The 20,112-nt window shown below is 39.5% G+C and overlaps 1 protein-coding gene across 1 annotated transcript in view; it reads left to right on the forward strand.

Moving 5' to 3' along the window:
• Positions 1–20,112, forward strand: part of Ncapd3 (non-SMC condensin II complex subunit D3) — a 73,460-nt gene that overhangs the window by 43,719 nt on the left and 9,629 nt on the right. The window contains exons 21-28 of the mRNA XM_004862668.4: positions 4,090–4,197; positions 6,273–6,387; positions 6,480–6,587; positions 10,499–10,737; positions 11,477–11,556; positions 18,405–18,542; positions 18,793–18,926; positions 19,144–19,346. Of these exons, the coding sequence (XP_004862725.1) occupies positions 4,090–4,197; positions 6,273–6,387; positions 6,480–6,587; positions 10,499–10,737; positions 11,477–11,556; positions 18,405–18,542; positions 18,793–18,926; positions 19,144–19,346 (1,125 nt within the window). The remainder of the gene's footprint in view (positions 1–4,089; positions 4,198–6,272; positions 6,388–6,479; positions 6,588–10,498; positions 10,738–11,476; positions 11,557–18,404; positions 18,543–18,792; positions 18,927–19,143; positions 19,347–20,112) is intronic.

A 20,112-nucleotide genomic window follows, 5' to 3' on the forward strand; every position in this document is an offset into this window, starting at 1 on the left:
GTACAAGTGTCATTTAACAAGGTGTACCTGTTGGCTGACATTTATCTCCTGGTGAGAATTCTGAAAGGTATCTTTGTAGCCTAGTCCCTCATTCCAAGAACATTTAATAAATAATTTTTCACCTAATCAGGCATTTCTCTTCAGTTCAGAAGGTTTTTAACACTTTGATAAGTCATAATCTGGAAAATGCCTGTCCTGTTATGTGAGCTTACACTGCTCAAATCTCTCGGTGGTATCATATACACAAAGTGGCCCATAGCCTATGGCTAACAGTTTTATAGTCACGTATCCATGTCGGTACCTCTTTTTTTTTTTTAATTCATTGTTTATTGGTACATTTTAGTTATGCAATATGATGACATTCATCATTGGGAATTTGTACCTTTATATGATATATATTGGTTCTTATTTTTTTCCCCATTCCCCTGCCCTCCTTTCAACCCCTCCCTATTTACAAAGACTTTGTTTCCATTTTTTTTCTTTTCTTATATTTATTCCTTTCCCTTCTTTCCGTGTCGGTACTTTCAATGAATCATTTTATCACTGTGTCTTCTATTTTTATCATGAGATATATTCTTAGATAGTGCTATTCATAACAAAAAAAATTTAGAGCTGTGGGCCTATAATAATGATTACAGAAATCATAAATTAATTTAAATAATTGTTATAATGTATTTTAAGTTTTCTAGAATTAAAAAACAAAGGTTATGTAGTTACCTAGGTAATTTTTTATGCTTTTATTCTTCAGTATTTCCTTAAGAAAGACCTTCCTCTATATATTCTATTTTCCATTTAAAATAATAGATCTAAAACAGCAATGTAAGTTTTTTCTTATGTAAGGAAAATTTGTGGCAGATTTTGAAACTAATCCTACAAGGATCAGTGGCACACAACTTTCCAATTGATGGCAGAGGCAGGAGTGGAACAAAGATCTCTGAACCTTCCCAGGATTCTTTTCACTAGGATGGGCTGGAGAAAGAATTATATATATGGTGGACTGTCAGGGCTGTAAGTCATTTGCTGCCTACCAGTGGCCAATAGTCATTAGCACAGTAGGTTATATTGTATTAGAGTCTTGTGAGGAAGACAAAAACTTGCCTTCAGATTTAGAAACTGAGAGTTAGGAAAGGAATAACACAAAACTATGTTAGAAAAATGGCCAGTTTTTCTTCTGCCAATACCACCTCCTTTGTTAGTAGACAGTGGAATAAGGCCCCGTAATTTTCAGAACCATAGGGTATTTTGAATCCATGTGACTCATTTGTTTCCCCTAAACTGTCTTCTTTTTTCAAATAAGCATTTTTTATTTTACTAAAAATGAGTAATTATCTAAAGAATAGATGATCAAGATACAGCTCAACAGCAGTGTATATAAAAAGACTTAGCTCTTTCTTGGCTTGAATTTGTGGTCTTTTTGTGGCTGTCATTAAAATCTCAATGAGATCTTGCCCTATATTAATAGAATTGTGTCTAGAATAAGAAGGGTGATGGTCCTGTGCTTTGTCTTGGTTAAATCTAAGTTGACGTGTTCTATGAAACGTGGTTTGAATAATGCTGTGCATTTTAAAAAATTGAATATAGTTAAAGATACATTGGCCATTAATCCCCCTGAAAATCCTCCCCCTCACTTCAGACAGACATAGCCCATCATTCTTGCCAGCTTCTGAAGCAGTTCTAAAAGTCTTTTTCTTGACTGTTATTATTTGCACTGTCATAGCCTCAACGTCCTGAATTGATTGAAAATGTTTACCTTTCATGGTCACTCTGACTTTGGGGAAGAGCCAGAAGTTGCGAGTTGCCAGGCCCAGTGAATAAGGTTGATGAGAACACAGTGTAATCCTATTAGATTGCCTTTCCATTGGATGGCACTCAGCAGCAGCATTTACTATACTCTTTTTTTTTTTTTTTAATCATACCTCATAATGACACAAAAGAGGACTTGCAGAACTGCTTCAGAATGTGGCAAAAATAATGAGATCAGTGTGTTCAAAGTGAGGGGTAGGTAGTATTTTGAGGGGGATTAGTGATGTGTCTTTTACTGTAATAAATGTTTTTAAAGTTTAAACATTCACTGTAGTAATTTTATTATGTGATATATAATTCAAGTTCAGTGACAACCTTTTGGAGAAGTATTGATAAAATGGAATTTATCTAGATAAGAACAATTAGATGAGGGGCTATATAGGGAACAGGGAAAGGGGATGTTACTAGATCCTCTGCAGTGAGTCCTAGTCTCCTGAGAGCCATGACAGCACAAGGTGAATTAACTTATTATACAGGAAAGGTAGAAAAAATGAGACTGAGAAGAAGCTGAGCTTTGGGCCTGATCAGTGCTGCTCTGGGTGGCAAAGACAAAAGCCCCCAGCTTGCCGCACCTTTTATTCAGTACATCAGGAGAAACAGATGTAACAAATGACTTGCAGAGAGTTCAGTATATCTGGATAAACAAAGTGTAACAAATGACTAGGGGCAGCTGAAATCCAAGAACAGTGAGGAACTGAGTAGGTGAAAATTTTGTTCCTCCCAGGATGTCTTCTGCTGTAATCTTGTCCTGGAGCATTACAGCATCACCGGATCATTGAGGTCTCAGTTGTGACCGGAAACCAAAATGCCATAGCTGGCCTGTAGGCAGGAGAACTAGGCCTAATGAAATGATTTTTTTTTTTTCCCCAAAATTATGTGGCATTGCTCCCAACAGGGTTGCAGTAAGTTAAGGATCAGTTGAAGGCCTCCATGGAGGTTTAGTATGGAGAAGAGAAGAATTACTCTATTTGAGACAGGCTGCTTAGCTAAAATCAAATATATGAAGAACTTTTAAACAAAAGGATTTGATTTATTTGCTATACCCAGAGGACTTGTCTGGACTGATGGGTAGAAATTATAAGGAGCCAAATTTTGGCCAGCTGTGGAAGAAAGACATGGAAGTCTACTTAAAATGAAGGGGGTTACCTCAGAACGTGCCCTGAGTCACTGCAGTTGTTCATAAGAACTTGGGCAGAAACTGAACTGAGCCCTGCCTGATGGAGACAGTCCCAGGAGTGATGGCCTCACCGGCTGTCCAGGTTCTGTGATCCTCAGAGCTAACTCTCAAACCACTCAAGTTGTTATCTTGCAGTCTTACATGTTAACCTTTTTCTCCTTATCAAAAGAAAGGCTGTGGGTTTCAGATGCTCTCTTGGCCAGTGTTGTGATTCATCTTTTGTATTCTCTTAGTCTTGATGCAGTTGTTCTTTAAAAGTAATAAAAACAACAGTTGTGGAAAATTTTAGGCCAAGTCAGACTGAAAAACATTTTGTTTAGAGTAGTAATTTTACCACAGTTCAGCAAACGCTGTTTGGGTACTATGTTGTAGCAGTGCTGCTAGGCACTGGGTGATAGTTAGCAGTCTTCCTAAGATACCTTCAGTGTTGTGGGGAAACAAACACATGAACAGATAATGTCAGTGGGATACAGGTGTCCCTAAATGAAAAGTGTGCTTGAGGTGATGAGGAAGTGCAGAGGTGCAGGTGCTTTGCTCAGCCTGGGTACTTGGGACAGCCTCCAGGGCAGCATGAATGAAGCCCAGGAGTTCTGGAACGTGGTTGGGAGGCTGTCTTGGCACGGAGGTGCATTGGGTGTGCACTGGGAGTGGCCCCTGGAATTTATCGTGACCAGTAAGAGACACTGAAAACTTGCCCCTAAGGAATAAATTTAGGAATGATAACAATCCATTTTATTGCTGTATTTTTAAAGGAAAATGTTTATCACAGTAGTTAATTTACTACCTACATATGTAACTTTTTTCTCTGTTGTTAGAGGCACTGCTATTCCACATACCTTATAAATTAGGGCATTAGATCCTCCTGAATATTTGCCTTTTGCTTTAGTAGGGCAAATGTAGAAAGAAAGATGACATATACACTCTTCTCTGAAAATTCCACCTAGCCAGTTCTCATGGCCAGCTTGCTAAGTTTGTCATATTGGTTTTGGACAAGCATGATGGCTGGGGTTTTTCTTGAATTTGAAGATCCTAGAAGTTCTGAGAACATGGGTTTGGTGGGTTGCCTGGGAGATGTAGTCCCTTCAGAGCCAATCTGTTACTTGCTGCAGGAACTGCTAAAGCAGGTATGTGGGGATGTGCTATCCACCTGCCAGCACCACCTCTCCAATATCATTCTGAAGGAGGATGGGGCAGGGAATATGGATGAAGACCTGTTGGTAAGAAGCTGCTTCTTTCTTTCCTCTTTTATATCAATGGGGATTTTTTAAGATAAAGATGATATTGTTATGTGCACTTCAAATCCTGTTAACAAGAGAAGGGCTCTGGTAGCCTAGAGCTCATTTACTTTTTAGAGGAATTTTTAAAATTAATAACCCATTCATTTTTGATTTACCTACTTATTATCTGGGGGCAAACTTGATGGAACTCTTCATCTAATTAGATATTATGAAAAACCTGATTCCAGTAGGGAAAATAATGTGGTTTGTGAGCTTACTAGAGTCAAGTGTAGAAATAATAATGTAAGGAAATAATAGAGTGTGATCCTTGGCCTTTTGGTTTGTTTGAATTTTAAAATTAGTATAGCATGTCTTCTGAACTGTTTATACATTGAACTACAGAACTGGGGCATAGGGCTAAATAGTTATAATATCTAAAGTAAAAGGACAGATTTGACAATTCAAGACACAAATGTCCTGATAGGGGAAGATTGTCTTACGTGGCACCCCTATGTTAGAAATAATTTTGGTGTAAGAGATCCCTTGAGTCAGAACAAGTCAAACCAGTGGGCTGTTGATAAGTATATTATGGTGGTCCTATTACAGCATCTGACACTGCCCAGTAAAAGAAATAATGAGCTACTTTTTGATACCCTTCAGGATAGGCCATCGTTTAACCAACAGTGGCCATTTTTCTCCTCTGTTTAAATTAGTTGAGCACTACTTTTCTGTGTTAGTTTCTGCTCTGCCAGCTTAGCTTTTATAGTTGTTAGTGATTACAGACCAAGTTTAGATTTGTAAAAGAGAAGACCATTGTGCCTGAGGCACTGCTATGCTGGTGTTCAGTAATTCATGGTATTTTTATGAGGATCTGTACACTTTAGGTATGAGGGCCATGGTATATAGTTCAGACTAGGCCCAGAGTTTGATAGAGAATATCTTTTCTATTTGTTTGGGAAGTTACTGGCCGCACTAAGAAAAATGCTTATTGTGATGTGTAAATCTTTCTAAGATTTTTTTTTTTGTTTCACTATTAAATATATCACCAGAATCTACCCTTCAGTCAAAACATGTGGAGAAGTTTTGCCCTATGTGTATTATTTAGCTCATGCTATAATCCATTAAGAAATAACCTATGTTCAAGTTTTTCTAAACCCAAATGTATTTATTATTGACTTTTCAACTCCAGAGAAATATTTTTTGGTTTTCTTTTTTTTTTTCTGTTTTTGAGACAGGGTCTTTCTCAGGCTGGTCTCAAACTTCATAGTGGTAGATGTGAGAAAGCAGGTCCTTGTGTATGTTTTGGTTAGGAATCTAGGTAATAAACTAACCTGGAGGACAGTTTGGAATTATGTTTTAAAATATATAGTAGTTTTACGTGCTTTTTAACCCTGAATTCGGGTCTAAGGAAGTAGAATAGTTCCAACAGTACAGAGGTATTCACCAGAACTGATGTAAGCAATACCAAAGGGTTAAAAATAATATAAACGTTCACTGATTGTGGAGTAATGAGAAAAATTATGACATTTATTGTTTTTAAATGGCATACTTTTGTAGTCATTGAACATATTGTTGTATATATTAACATGAAAAGATACTTAATATTCAAAGAAATTAAAAAACTTCAAAGTAACACAGACTTCAGAGTAGCCGATTGGTAAGTGTATATTTTTTAAAAAGAAAGATAAAGCCCCATGATTATAAAAATACTTTAAAATGAAAGTTATACACAAAAATAATGGTATCTTTCCGGGATTACAGGTAAATGATTCTACACTACAGTTTACCCAAGATTATCCAGGTTTATACTTGTTATCACAACATAATTATTAATAGTACCCATTTGTTCACAGAAGTGTCTGGATTTCAATTAGAAAAGTATATAGTTACCCTAACTTCAGGTGCGTTTCATAAAGTAGCAACTGAGTTTTCATAATGGCCATGTATTTTTCTGAAACAAAAAATAGTTAAGTCTTTGTACTTTGGGAGACAAAAAAAATTATTCCATTGAAATGTAATACTAGGTGGGGTTTCCATTTTGCCTTATTCTTATTGTAAGCCTGTTCTCTTTGTAGGTTAAGTACATTTTTACCCTGGGAGATGTTGCACAGCTTTGTCCAGCCAGAGTGGAGAAGCAAGTCTTCCTTCTGATTCAGTCCATTCTGGCTTCTTCTGCTGACGCAGATCACTGTAAGGCACTTGAAGTCAGTCTCTGTACTGTGTGGTCTTAAAGCCAAGTAACCCTTGAGGCTCTGTCGCTAAATCTGTTCCCTTCCCTATAGTGCTGCCGTCTCAAGGTTCTGGAGAAGCCCCAACCACTCAGCTGCCCTCCAAGGTCAGAAGTTTTGTCATGCCTTCTGTGATTAGAGCGCATGCCATTATCACCTTAGGTAAGAAGAATGTGTGAGGAAATGAGCCTGAGGTCAGCTTCTGTGGGTCACATTTATCTTAAATAAGTCCAGCCCTGGTAGTGTTGTAGGCTGCTGAGTTTGTGCCTACTTTCTTTGGGTTTCTGATATGGGTACCCAATTCTGCCAGCATGATAGAATGCTCACAGTGAGAGCCTTCAGCAAGGTTTAAAACCATCTAATCATATAAATAGACACAGAAAGGCTTTTGACAAAATCCAGCACCTCTTCATGATAAAAACCCTGAAGAAAACAGGTACAGATGAACCGTATGATAAAGGCTATTTATGACAAACCAATAGCCAGCATCATACTAAATGGGAAAAAACTAAAAACTTTTCCTTCTAAAATCAGGAACAAGACAGAGATGCCCATTATCACCTCTTCTATTCAACATAGTACTTAAAACATTAGCTAGAGCAGTCAGACAAGAGAAAGAAATAAAATGGTTACATATAGGAAAGGAAGAACTCAAATTATCATTATGTGCAGATGACATGATATTCTACATAGAAAACCCGAAGAATTCCACCAAAAAACTCTTAGAATTAATAGCCAGTTTCGGCAGTGTAGCAGGATATAAATCAATACTATAAAACTATAGCAAAAAACTATAGTATTTGATTACACCAATAATGAACTCAATTAGGAAATTAGAAAAATAATAAATACCATTTGTGATAGCATCAAGAAAAATGAAATATCTAGGTATTAACATAACCAAGGAAATGAAAGACCTCTACAAAGAAAAATACAGTACTCTGAAAAAGGAGACTAAAGAGGACATCAGAAAATGGAAAGATGTGCCTTGCTCTTGGATGGGCAGAATCAATATTGCCAAAATGACCATACTCCCAAAACTGTTACACAGATTTAATGCAGTCCCAAACAGAATACCAGCAGCATATTTCCCAGATCCAGAGAACACAATGCTGACATTTATATGCAACCAAAAGAGACCCAGAATAACAAAAGCAATTTTGGGCAATAAGAGCAAAGCAGGAGTCATTGTATACCTGACTTCAAGCTGTACTATAAAGCAATAGTGATAAAAATGGCATGGTACTGGAACAAAAACTGCTACATAGAGTAATAGAACAGAATTGAGGGTACAGAAACTTCCCCAGAAACATTCAGCTATTTAATCTTTGACAAAAACGCCAAAAGCATATGTTGGAGGAAAGATAGCCTATTCAGCAAGTGGTGCTGGGAAAACTGGTTATCTGTGTGCAGAAGATTGAAACTGGACCCTTATCTCTTACCATATACTAAATTAAAATCAAAACGGATCAAAGATCTAAACATTCAAACAGAAACATTAAACATACTGGAAGATAAAATAGGTAAAACACTTGAAGACATAGGTGTAGGAAAAGATTTTCTAAACAGAACCTCAATTGCACAAGAAACAACAAATGCATTATATTAGACTATAAAGCTTCTGTACAGCAAAAGAATCAGTGAGTACAGTGAAGAGATAACCTACAGAATGGGAAAACATCTTGCCAGCTACTCCTCAGAGGACTGTTACCTAGAATACACAACTGAAAAAATTAAACCACCTAAAATTAAAGATCCAGTCAAGAAATGGACAAGAGAAATGGCCAAATAGATACTTCACAGAGGAAGAAATACAAATGGCCAACAAATAATGAAAAATGCTCCACATCGCTGGCCATTAGAGAAATGCAAATTAAAACAATGCTAAGATTCCATCTTACTCCAGAAAGAATGACAATCACTAAGAAATGAAACAGTAACAAATGCTGGTGTATCTGTGGTTAAAAAAATAAAAATAAAAAAAATCCCTCCAGCATTGTTGGTGGGAATATAAACTGGTACAACCATTATGAAAATCAGTATGGAGATTTTGCAACTAAAATTAGAAATTCCATATGACCCAGCTATCACCCTTCTAGGTATCTTCCCCAAAGTACTTAAGACATCATGCTACAGTGATACATGCATACCAATGTTTGTAGCAGTAAAATTCATAGTGGCTAAATTCTGGAAGGAGCCTGTTTACCCATCAATAGATGATTGGATATAGAAAATGTGGTATCTATATATAATGGAATACTACTGTGCTATAAAGAATGACAGATTGAGACATTTGTAGGAAAATGGGTGCACCTGAAAAATATAATGTTGAGTGAAATAAACCAGGCCCACAAGCTTAAATACCATATGGTATTTCATTTGAATGAAGCAAAGTATAAACAAAGAGAATAATAAAGGATGAGTTGAAGGGGACAAGGGGATGGATCTCTTTTCATAGGGAAGTAGGTCAAGGGAACAATGGCAGGGGGTGAGGAGGAGGGAAGAGGAAATGAGTAGAAGAAAGATGTGCCATGAACAGGAACCTAATAACCTCAAATAATGTAAGTGTTATATGTCATAACATGAACTAAGGTTAATATCAATAAGAATGAAAAATGGGATAAGGGAATGGAAAGAGGAAAGAAGGGAGGGGGAGGGAAGAGGAAAGGGATTTAAAAAAAGAAATAAGCTGTGGTACATACATGTAACCACTCCCTAAGATGATTATAAACTGGACTGCAAACATGTACTAATAAAACTAAAAATTAAAGAAAAGAAACAGTGAGAGCCTTCAGATGGATGATTACCCAGGGCTGTCAGATTAGAACACTGTATAGCGAGCTTTAATTTTTCAGTAGATGTGTTAATTTATTACAATTATAACCTATATTATTGGTGGTTTGTGTTTTTTTGTGGTGGTGTGTATTGAACCCAGGGCCTTGCTCAGGCTAGGTAAGAGCTCCACAGCTGAGCCACATTCTCAGCCCCGTGTTCCTGTAATTTTTATACTTGATGGAGCACCATGAAGTCCATTTATCAAGGGTTGTATTTCAGTCACTGCACTGAGTTCTGGGAATGAAAAAAGTTGAAGTTCAGTTTATGAAAAGAGATGGTTTATTTCATATTTACAGAATTTATAGAGGAGCCATAAGCACATTACTTCATGAACTCAAATTGTTAATCATGAAAATACTGACGTCTGTATAATCTGAATTTTCTTTAGTGTGATTGTGTACTTTATGGTAGATATGTGTTATGAATTTTTTTCTAACATTGCTTATTTTAAGAATTGCAAGAGTAAAACATTCCCCAGGCCACAGAACAAATATATACAAATATAACTCGGCAGCTCCTGTGAATGTGAACAAATGAGGTGACATTTTTTCCTACCTACCTACTTCATATTTCATATTTTTCAAAAGGTATTTAGAGTGTATGTATAATCAAAGTAAAATGAAGCCCGGTGTGGTGGCCAGTGGAACAGTGCCTGTAATCCCAGCACTTTGGGAGGCTGAGGCAGGAAGGAGGATTGCAAGTTTGGATTTTTGTTTTGTTTGTTTTATATTACAAGTTTGAGCCCAATCTGGGCAACTTAGCAAGACCATTTAAAAAAATAAAAAAGGGCCAGAGGTTTAGCTCAGTGCAAAGGCTCCAGGTTCAGTCCCCAGTGCTGCTAAAAAAAAGTAAAATGAATCATCTATTAGATATTGTTGGTCATTTTTTAGATACATGCAAAATTCAAATGTTGTCTTGGAGCCGGGGATTTGGCTCAGTGGTGCCGCTGCCTGCCTCACAATCACAAGGTCCATCCCCGGTATCAAAGAAAAAACAAATCAAAACAAATGTTGTCTTTATTTAAAAGATAATTTTATTAATGTAAGGGAACATTCCATGACATTTTACTTCATGTAACCCCTCATGAGATTTATTTTTTCTTAAGGTATTTCAAACTTTATAATATTTAGGATAGTTGTATCTGCTTCTCATTTTTATTGTTTGTGATTATTGTTTTAACTTTTTATAAATAAAACCCGTAGAATGGAATCCAAATGTTTTGTTTTCTTCTGTGATAGGTAAGCTGTCTTTACAGCATGAGGACCTTGCAAAGAAGAGCATCCCAGCCCTGGTGCGAGAGCTTGAGCTGTGTGAGGACGTGGCTGTCCGCAACAATGTCATCATTGTGCTGTGCGATCTCTGTATCCGGTACACGGTCATGGTGGACAAGTACATTCCCCATATCTCCATGTGCCTGAAGGACCCAGATCCCTTCATCCGGAAGCAGACACTCATCTTGCTTACCAACCTTTTGCAAGTACGTATGAGAATGAGATTGTCCTGCAACCACCACTACTTCATTTTTAAGAAAATATTTAATTAGCTTAGGAAATGTACTTGCTTTGTAATGGAATCTAAAAATAATTAGCTCCATCTCTTGTTTAGAATATCTAACATTAGAATGTTTCTGATGTTCATTGTAGTCTTTTAAACACATCTTTACTTGTAAACACTCATTTAGGGTATTTTCTGACATCCTGTCAAACAGTGCTGTGTTCTACATTTCCAAACGCCATGTAGAGTAAAAGTGTGTAAAAGAAATAGTGAATGACAAGGTTCTACAGAGCATTGGATATGATATTCATTCAGAGAATATGTTTGGCCTGTAATGAGGAAGAAATAATATTTCATGTTTAAAAAGAAGGCATTTGACTAAGTTATATATCTACCCTTCTATGTCTTACATGCTCATCTTTTCGTGCATTATGTTCCTACAGAGGCACCAGTGGCTCTGTCCTGTTAAAGTCATGTGCTTTGAGTCACTTCCAGCACAGTAGAATGTTTGGTGCTGTTCTTCCTACATGTTCCTCCATGTCTGTGCTTTCAAGATGGCTGGAAAGTAAACGCTGCCAAATGCAGCTCATGTCTCCTGCGCAGACCATGCTGCAAATGTGCTGTTACACAAGGAACGTCAACAGGGTCTTCATAACTGGATGCCTCAAAGGTTTACCATTAACATTCAGCCTGAAATGTGCTGGTTTTTCTTTGTTGTACAGGAAGAATTTGTGAAATGGAAGGGCTCTCTGTTCTTTCGATTTGTCAGCACGCTGATAGATTCACACCCAGATATTGCCAGGTAAGTCTTTCCCTCATGTCACACAACTGAAAACTTTATCTAATTTCTCGTATGCACAAGATTTCTTTAGGACTCATTTATAGTTGACTTATTCATGATTTTGTGAGCTTTGGGCAGTTGCCTGAAAAGGTAGCATTATTTTTTTTAAATGGTAGGCTATGTTACAGATCTTTATTTTACATGTAAGTTGGAAACAAAACAAAAGAAAAAAACTTGTCCAGACTCATAAATTATCTCTGTATTGGCTACATTTGTTAACATTATTTGCTCTCCCAAAGGAGTAATAAAGGACAATATATGCTTTGTCATATTAATCTGTATAGAAGTTATTGTTGACTTCATTATGTTGACTTCTACACCCCCCAAGTGTTAATTTTGTTAAAGAGTTCATACTTTCTTTTAAGTGCAGAAATTTTAAGAAAGAATTTCTAGGAATTTAGACAGTTGCAGTGTGAAATACAGCATACAAACTATAAGGCTCCTATTCTCTTTTTTTTGACAGTAATGGGGATTAAACCCTGAGAGCAATGAGCTACATTCCCAGTCTTTTTTATTATTTTGTGACAGGGTGTTACTAAATTGTCCAGGCTAGCCTCAAACTTAGGAGTACTCCTTCCTCAGCCTCCCAAGTAGTTAGAATCACAGCAATGCACAACTTGTATCATTTTATCATTTTTAAGGATTTCTTTTCAAAGAGCTGAGAATTTTTCTGATAGAATTTGCTATCCTATATTATACTGTATGAATTATTCTTTTGAAAGCAAATCTGCAATTGGAAGACAGAATGTTGAATGCCACGGCAAAAGCTACCACAGTGGGAAAAGGTCTTTATAGAGTTCTTCGACTATGAATAGTTTATGATAATGGGTCCCTCTGGTTCTAAATATGGTCACCAATAATTTCGTCTGAGTTCTATGGAAGAATTTCTGCTGTTTTCTTTGGGTGTTATTTTCTAAGGAGGAACATTTCATACAATCAAGTAGTAGATGGTTAATATTCTAATTAATACTGTCTGAGCCAGAAACACAAAGCTAGGGCTATCATTTTCTGTTTCTTTGTATAATTGGGAAAGGGACAAAATAACTATGCTACTTCCTCCCACCTTTACAATACCTCCCTAATACTGACCCTCGCAGCTCTCTGTACAGCGCATAGCCCATGGGCTGGCATAATTAGAAATTCCTGGAGTGGCTTTCAGCTGGGAGCTTTGGAGGTAAGATTGGTTCTGTATTCTGTATCTTCTCATTTTTTGGTCAATTTCGTTAGTTCCTACACATGTACTAAAAAGAGGCAATAAGTACAGTTACCTTACTTAAACATTACAAAGTATATACACATATTAAAATATCATATGATTCCCCATAAATATGTATTATTTGTATGGTTTTATATATAGGTTAAAAATTAATTTTTTTAATGTAAAAGATTGTATTTTAAAAGGAGCATTAATCTGTGCATAAATAGAACCTATGCAGAAGCTGTGAATACAAGTACTCAGAAAATCAATCAGAAAGAAATGAGAAAGATAAAGAGATCTTACACTATAGTAAGATTATCATCATTTCTTCTAGCATTTTAATACCCCATCCTTAAATCCTCCCATTTTATTTTGGCATTCTGGGTTTATTTAAACTATGGCTCAAATGTGGACAGGATTTTTAACTTCGAAGAGTTGATGACTATATTTGCTAAATGTAATTTAAGTTAGTCTATTCTCCAGATTTTAGGTCAAAGACCAGACCTGTCTGCTTACATTAAAGTATTTATTCAGCTGGATTTCCTGAAGATTCTGGCATGAGCAAATTTATATGAAATTTTTAATTGGTTATATAAACCAAAATTTGGAAGCTACAAAATTGTGATTTTTTTCCCCTCTTCCCCCACATAGGTGAATGGCCTTGTAATCTAGTAGTCATAGAGAAATAGCCAAATAACACTTGGTTTGTTTAATTGATGTCTTAGTTAAACTTTTATCATTGCTGAGACAAAATATTCAACACCTAAAGTTAAAGGCTCACAATTTGTAAAGCTGGCTCCAAGGCTGAGTGGCATGGCAGAGGGGCATCACAGAGTAAAAACAGTCCTTGGCAGGGAAGACAGAAGGCACTAAGTAGTAAGCAGAAGCAGTAGAAGCAGCAAGCCTCTCTTTCCCTTATATCCCATCCAGGCTATAGGCCTTTTGGGTGGTGCCACTCACACCCAAAGTGGGGGCTTCCCATAACCCACACCCAGAAGTATGATAAACTAGTGACTAATCCATTACCATGCACCCTTAATCCACATTCACATACCCTAGATCCAGCCACCTCTGAAAAGCCCCGACTATGACTGCATGAGGCTTTGGGGAACATTTAAATATAAGCCATACAACTGAATAGTTGCCTCAAAAGTGCAAGCAGACAGGGTCCAGAGAGAAGGCAAGAATGTGAATAATACAGTATAATGTATCCTTGAGGAAGAAAAAGGATATAACACAGATGGTTGGTTTGGGAGAAACAGGAAGTACTAAACTACCTAGTGGGCTTAGTGGAGTTGAAGAAGAAATGGAATGGGGTAAGGAAGCCAGACAGCTAGAAGGATAGGTGGGGGGTGTTCATGAAGTAGGCTGTTTGATATCCAATGTAGAGATGTGCCAGGATGCAGCAATGGACTGGTGACATGAAACACATATATGGGATCCCTGCAGTCCATGAAGTTGGGAAAATAGGTTACCATGTCAGTTCAGCTCCTTTGTATGGGCATTGAACACACTGAGTCATGTCGGGATCTAGAATGGAAAGGAAAAGTTGAACCAGGTATCTAGTAGTAGAGAGCAGAGTGGGCAGGTGCAGGGGCTGTGAGCAGAGGTTGGATCTTACGAAGTGCAGCAGTTTGTTTTTCATTTGCTTCCACCAGTGGCCAGCTGTCCTTCCCCTCTCTTGTGTGCACCGTCCTCCAGCTGTTCTTTTCTTCAGAGCACTTCTGATAACACCTTTCGTATAGACTATCTACCCACTACATTATAGGATTCATGAGGGACAGAGGACTTAAAGCCTAGCACCTGAAAGGGAGCATGAAACCCAAGTAGACACTTCGTGAACATTTGGTAAATAAATGAGTGAAGATATTAATGGGCTGGGAAATGTGGTCCTTGTCTCCTGCCTATGGGATTTGAGAGGAAGCAGCCTCCCTTTGAGAGAAATGTAAGTGAAATGGCATCCCTGGTGGAAAGCCAGCTCTCATGAAGAGGAAGTGCAGAGAATCACTTAGAGCAGTGGTGGCAAACCTGTGGCATGTGACACGCAGTCTTCCCTGTTTGCACATAAGCAGAGTTGCCCAGCACTGTCCCAGCAGCCAAGCACTGGATATTTAGGTTTAATTGCAGTGTTGGTACTTTTCGATAAATAAGTGGGTTTGGGGCTGTAGTTTGGGCACTCAGCCTCTAGAAGGTTCACCATCACTGACTTGGAGGGCAGGGGCTTGATGCATCATGAAACCTGGAACACAGCACACTGTAGAAAGGCCAGAGAAAGGCATCATGGGAGGTTAGATCAGGAGAAAAGAACAATATAGAACAATATTGGGGTGAGCTAGAGATAAGAGCCTTATAACAAGGGGGCTTGGATCAGGGTAGGAACCAAGGAGAGCAAAGATGGAGGAAAGAACCAGGCTCCAGACTCCAGTAGCATTCTGGTAGAAGTGGGTCAGATCCCCAAGTAGACACATGGAAGCCAGATAGAAAGAGGAGCCCGGTAATAGAAGCCTTCAAAATGTTATTTGTCTTGGAAGGAAATCTGAAATAAGTCATATCTTTATGTTTCCTATAATACTGAAAATAGAAGTGAACAGACTTTACTTCCCTTGTGGCCTTATCAGATTGTTTGAATGCTGAATTTTGATTCTTAGTAAAGGAGTAATCATTTTCTCCTACAGGGTTATTGTTGCTTCAACTAGCTGGTCTGTCCTTGTTTTCCATGTCTGTGATTCATGCTGTGTTATATCTAGACAGTATCCCTGCATCTGCATTGTGATTCCATCTGTCCCTAGTACTTGCCCTGAGGGATGCCAACATGCTGGGGAAGGGTGCTGTATTCAGCTTTTCATCTCCGTGATACACACTGATCTGAGATACACAACTTAAAGGAGGGGAGGTTTATTTGTCTCAGTTTCAGAGGTGTGAGTCCATGATGGGCTGACTCCAGGGCAGAATCCTCATGGCAGAAGGGCATGGCGGGGGAAAGCTGCTCCATTCGTGGCTCCAGGAATCAGAGAGCAGGGGACCGGACCCTAGAGGAGGGGCTGTGGTCCGGATACAGTCCCTAAGCACCCCTAGAACCTTTACAAGTCCCCTGGGCAACTCTCAGTCCAGTCTTGTTGATCATCAAAATTAACTGCCACAGATGCTGGCTGAGTTCTTAATTCACTAAGCTTTCCTTAGAGCCATTGAGGTTTCCTAATCTGGGTACCTGGAGGTCTTCTGCCTCTTCTAGAAAGCATTACTTTGGGATGTTAATTTCTGTTAACTTTTCAGCAAACAAAAGCCAGAATAGTCCCTCTTCTCATGTTTATCAAACTCATGGGTTTGTCTTCCCCACCAAGACTGAAACTTGGCCTTTTAATAAAACCCGATGGATGGGACAGCAAGATTATTCCTGGATATTATGTACTGCCTGATCCCTAGCGCCTCATGCTGGTAATCTATATCTGCTTTCAGCCCTGAGCACAGGAACCTTTGGGTAAATTGTTACTACTGAGTTTATCTGTATAGTTGGTTGAGCCAATTTTCCAGTAGGGCAGAGACTCTACGGCAGCGATGGCGAACCTTTTAGAGACGAGTGCCCAAACTTCAACCCAAAACCCACTTATTTATCACAAAGTGCCAACACCGCAATTAAACTTGAATATCCACTGCTTGGCTGCTAGGGTGACTTGGCTGTCATGCTTACAGAGGGCTGTGTGTGCCCACTGCGATACACATGCCACAGTTTACTCACCACCCCTCTACAGCATGATCTCTGCTAATCTGCTCTTGACCCAAACGCAGAGTAGATTAGCATTTGGCCTCCGGTCAAAGCTTAAACGAGCTCCTTTTGCAAAAGTTGTAGTTTTACATTTTCATAAATGTGACTTTAAATCTGAGGAGAAAGGTCAGATAGACATTAAACTTTCTGTGCCATGCTAGATTAACTATAATAAAGGACTACAGAATGTAAAATTATGGTTCTTTGAAGGTTGTTTTTTACTTATCTAATGGTTATCTCCATCTGGTCAGAGAATATGGAGAATTCTGGTTTACTTTGTTATGTATAGAAGTGGTTTACCAAAGTAACCCTTGTTTAGAAAGAACATTAAGCTGCTGTGACTTTCTTCCCCTTTCAAACCTGGATTGCTAAGCAGCACAGTTTGTAATGAATATACTGACTGCTCTCTGGTCAAACAGTGCTTCTGGCTGCCCTCATGTGAATTCTTGAGAATTTCTTATATTAAATAGAATTTCATTTGTTTTCTTTTTGTATTTATAAATCAGGCTGCTGCCTTATTTCCTACGTAAATAGTTAAAGCGTGATATTATATCAGCATCAGAAGTTTTTCTAGGCTTCTATCATGATTTCTGAACCATCTTCTGTTTTAATTGATGTGTGTAATTTTAATTGGTGAGAATCATGTCTGACTTGAATCTTAGCCCGAGGCACGTACTAGGGGAAGGTGAATCTCCTGCAAAGTTCTGATGTTCCCAAAGCCAAGCCCCTGCCATCTGGATTGTTTAGTCCCTGCTCCTGTCTAGCGGAGAGCTGCCCAGTGCTCCTTTCTAAGTAGGAATTGCATCTGGGCTTGAAATGAAGCTAAATGTTGGTCGTGGCAGTGAATGAACCACCTGAGGTTAGCCCCCAAGCAAACCCAGGGTCTTGGCATTGTTCATTACTACCATGGAAAACCAGAAATAGTCAGGTAGCCTAGAGGCCAGCAGTTTGGCTTTTGTCCTTTCCAAATGGCTTTGGAAACTATTAGGATCTTTCCCCTCATTTTGGTGCAGTCTTGGTGGCATCTGTCCAGTGTGTAGCATTGGGCAGATATGTTGGGAGCCTGGGCCAGGTGAAGGACAGCACCCAGGGCTTGCCAGTGACCAGAGCTCAGTGATAGTCATTGTGTGGAGAGTTCTGTACTTGCCCTATTGACCTAGACTATGAAGGTCTTGTTAATAAACCCTTCTCAAAAGTAAAGTTCCAGTTACCAATATTGGCTGTGGTTCATCATTGTGAACAAAAACTTGAAGTTTGGGGGATGAAATTCAGATGTTTATTTTCAGGTGACCAGTGCCATGATCTATACTTGAAGAAGCTGTTTGGGGAAGCTGGGTTGTTTGGTTTTCCTCCTTGAAATGTAGCTGGAGGTCACATCTTAAAATTTTGAAAGGAAACTTCATAGCAAAAGCCTTCACACTGACCTCGGATTCAAAAGGAAGCATTGAGGAGGAACAGATAAAAGAAGCAGAATTTCTACCTAGCTTATTTTATTGTGTTTTGTTTTATTTGTAATACTGGGGATTAAATGTAGAGCCCTCATACTGAGCTACATTTCCAGTCCTTTTTTTATTTTATATTTTGAGACAAGGTTTTGCTAAGTTGCCTAGGCTGGGCTCAAGCGTGTGATCCTCCTGCCTCAGTCTCCCAGAGTGCTGGGATTACAGGCATGCACCACTGTGCCTGGCTTCTGCTTTGCTTTTGGTCTGATGAACCCATTTATTGGAGTAACTTAGAACCCTTTACCTTACCTTGCCATTTTTTTCTGTTCTCCAGAGGTACTGATGTATTTGTAGAGGTGTCTGTGGATAGTAAATGGGTCTCCTTCTTTTGAATCTCCCTTTGTAGCTTCGGGGAGTTTTGTCTGGCTCACCTGTTACTGAAGCGGAACCCCGTCATGTTCTTCCAGCACTTCATCGAGTGCATTTTCCACTTCAACAGCTACGAGAAGCACGAGAAGTACAACAAGTTCCCCCAGTCAGAGAGGTCAGTGAGGGACCCAGTGGCCTCTGTGCCTTTCGGCAGAGCAGACTGAGGCATGGGGGACTGTCTCGTATCAGGGTGGGACACAGACCCTGACTTGAGTCCCTTGGGAAAAATGCCTGTGCTGACAGCCCAGTCTCTGCAGTGTCCTCGAGCTCGGGGCGCACAGCTGTGAGGGCGCTTTTTACATTCTGTGTTTTATCTTTGCCACCCAGCACACGTGATGTGGTGAAATTGTCCTCTTCTGCCACAGAGAGAAGCAGCTGTTTTCACTGAAGGGAAAGACAAATAAGGAGAGCCGAATGAAAATCTACAAGTTTCTTCTGGAGCACTTCACAGATGAGCAACGGTTCAATATCACTTCGAAAATCTGCCTTAGCATTTTGGGTAGGCATGGTGTGTTTGGGGTGAAATGGATGTCGACCGTGGCCCAGCAGGTCTGTAGCGTGATCTGCAGGAAGACCTGTCCTCCTTTGCCATCAGCTGTGGCCCATGCAGACCCCATGGCACCACCCCTCCCAGCCCCAGATGGCCCCACTTCTCTGAATTACCTTTCCCCAGGTCTGGGTGTTTCACAGGAGCTGGTCTCTTGTCCCTTTCTCAGCCTGCTTCGCTGATGGCATCCTACCTCTTGACATGGAAGCCAGTGAGTTACTGTCAGATACCTTTGAGGTCCTCAGCTCCAAAGAGATCAAGCTTTTGGCGATGAGAGCTAAGCCGGATAAGGACATCCTCCTCCTGGAGGAGGACAACGTGGCCTTGGCCAACATTGTCATGCAGGAAGCACAGAAGCAGCTCATCTCTCAGGTGCGTGTGCCATCCTCCTCTGCAGCTGCCCCCAGCCTTTGCTTCCTGGCAGTTGTGCCTGGAGTCCTGCTGTCATCTGCCTAGCGGTGGGGGACCCTCAAGCCTGTTTCTAGCTCCGGCTCCTCGTATGAGCTTGGACCCAGTTCTGCTTGCCTGCCTAGATGTATGTCAACTGATCCTAACTGATCCTAATCCTCTCTTCTTCCTGCTGTTGCCTCTTCTCCTAATTTATCTACCAAATCATCAAAAGGGCACCTGGTGCTACAGCAGAACACAGGAAGGGAGTCTGGTTGCCAGGTGTGTTCTTTGACCAGGAGGTTAAATCTGATTGACCTTGGGAAAGGCCACCTGCCCCCAGACCTTACCAGGTCCTGTATTTTTGGTGCCTAGTTTAAAATGGCTGATTTCTGTTTTCCATCTGACCCAAAGGAATAGACTTTGGTCCTACAGGCTTGCCATGAGAGATCTTACCCATTTGATCTTACAAATCACTTCTTTTCTGCATTTCCACTGGTTCTGACCTTTCAGGCCTGTTCCATTCCCAGTAGATTTCTTAGCACCCTTTCTGTCTCTAGTTCCTTCTGTTGCAGGCCATAAACTGCCTTGCTGCCAGAGCAATCTTCCTTAAATGCAGATTGGAGCATTTTATCCCTCTGCTTATAACAGACTCGAAGCAGATTGACTGTAAGGGGCAGCAAGGAACTTCTGGGGATGATGGACTGTAGGGGATTTGTGGCATTGGTTACCCAGTATATCCTGTAGTCAA

Source organism: Heterocephalus glaber, unplaced genomic scaffold (assembly GCF_053883595.1).
Source record: "Heterocephalus glaber isolate CG9 unplaced genomic scaffold, H.glaber_assembly_v1.0 deba00001446, whole genome shotgun sequence".
NCBI lineage: Eukaryota > Metazoa > Chordata > Mammalia > Rodentia > Bathyergidae > Heterocephalus > Heterocephalus glaber.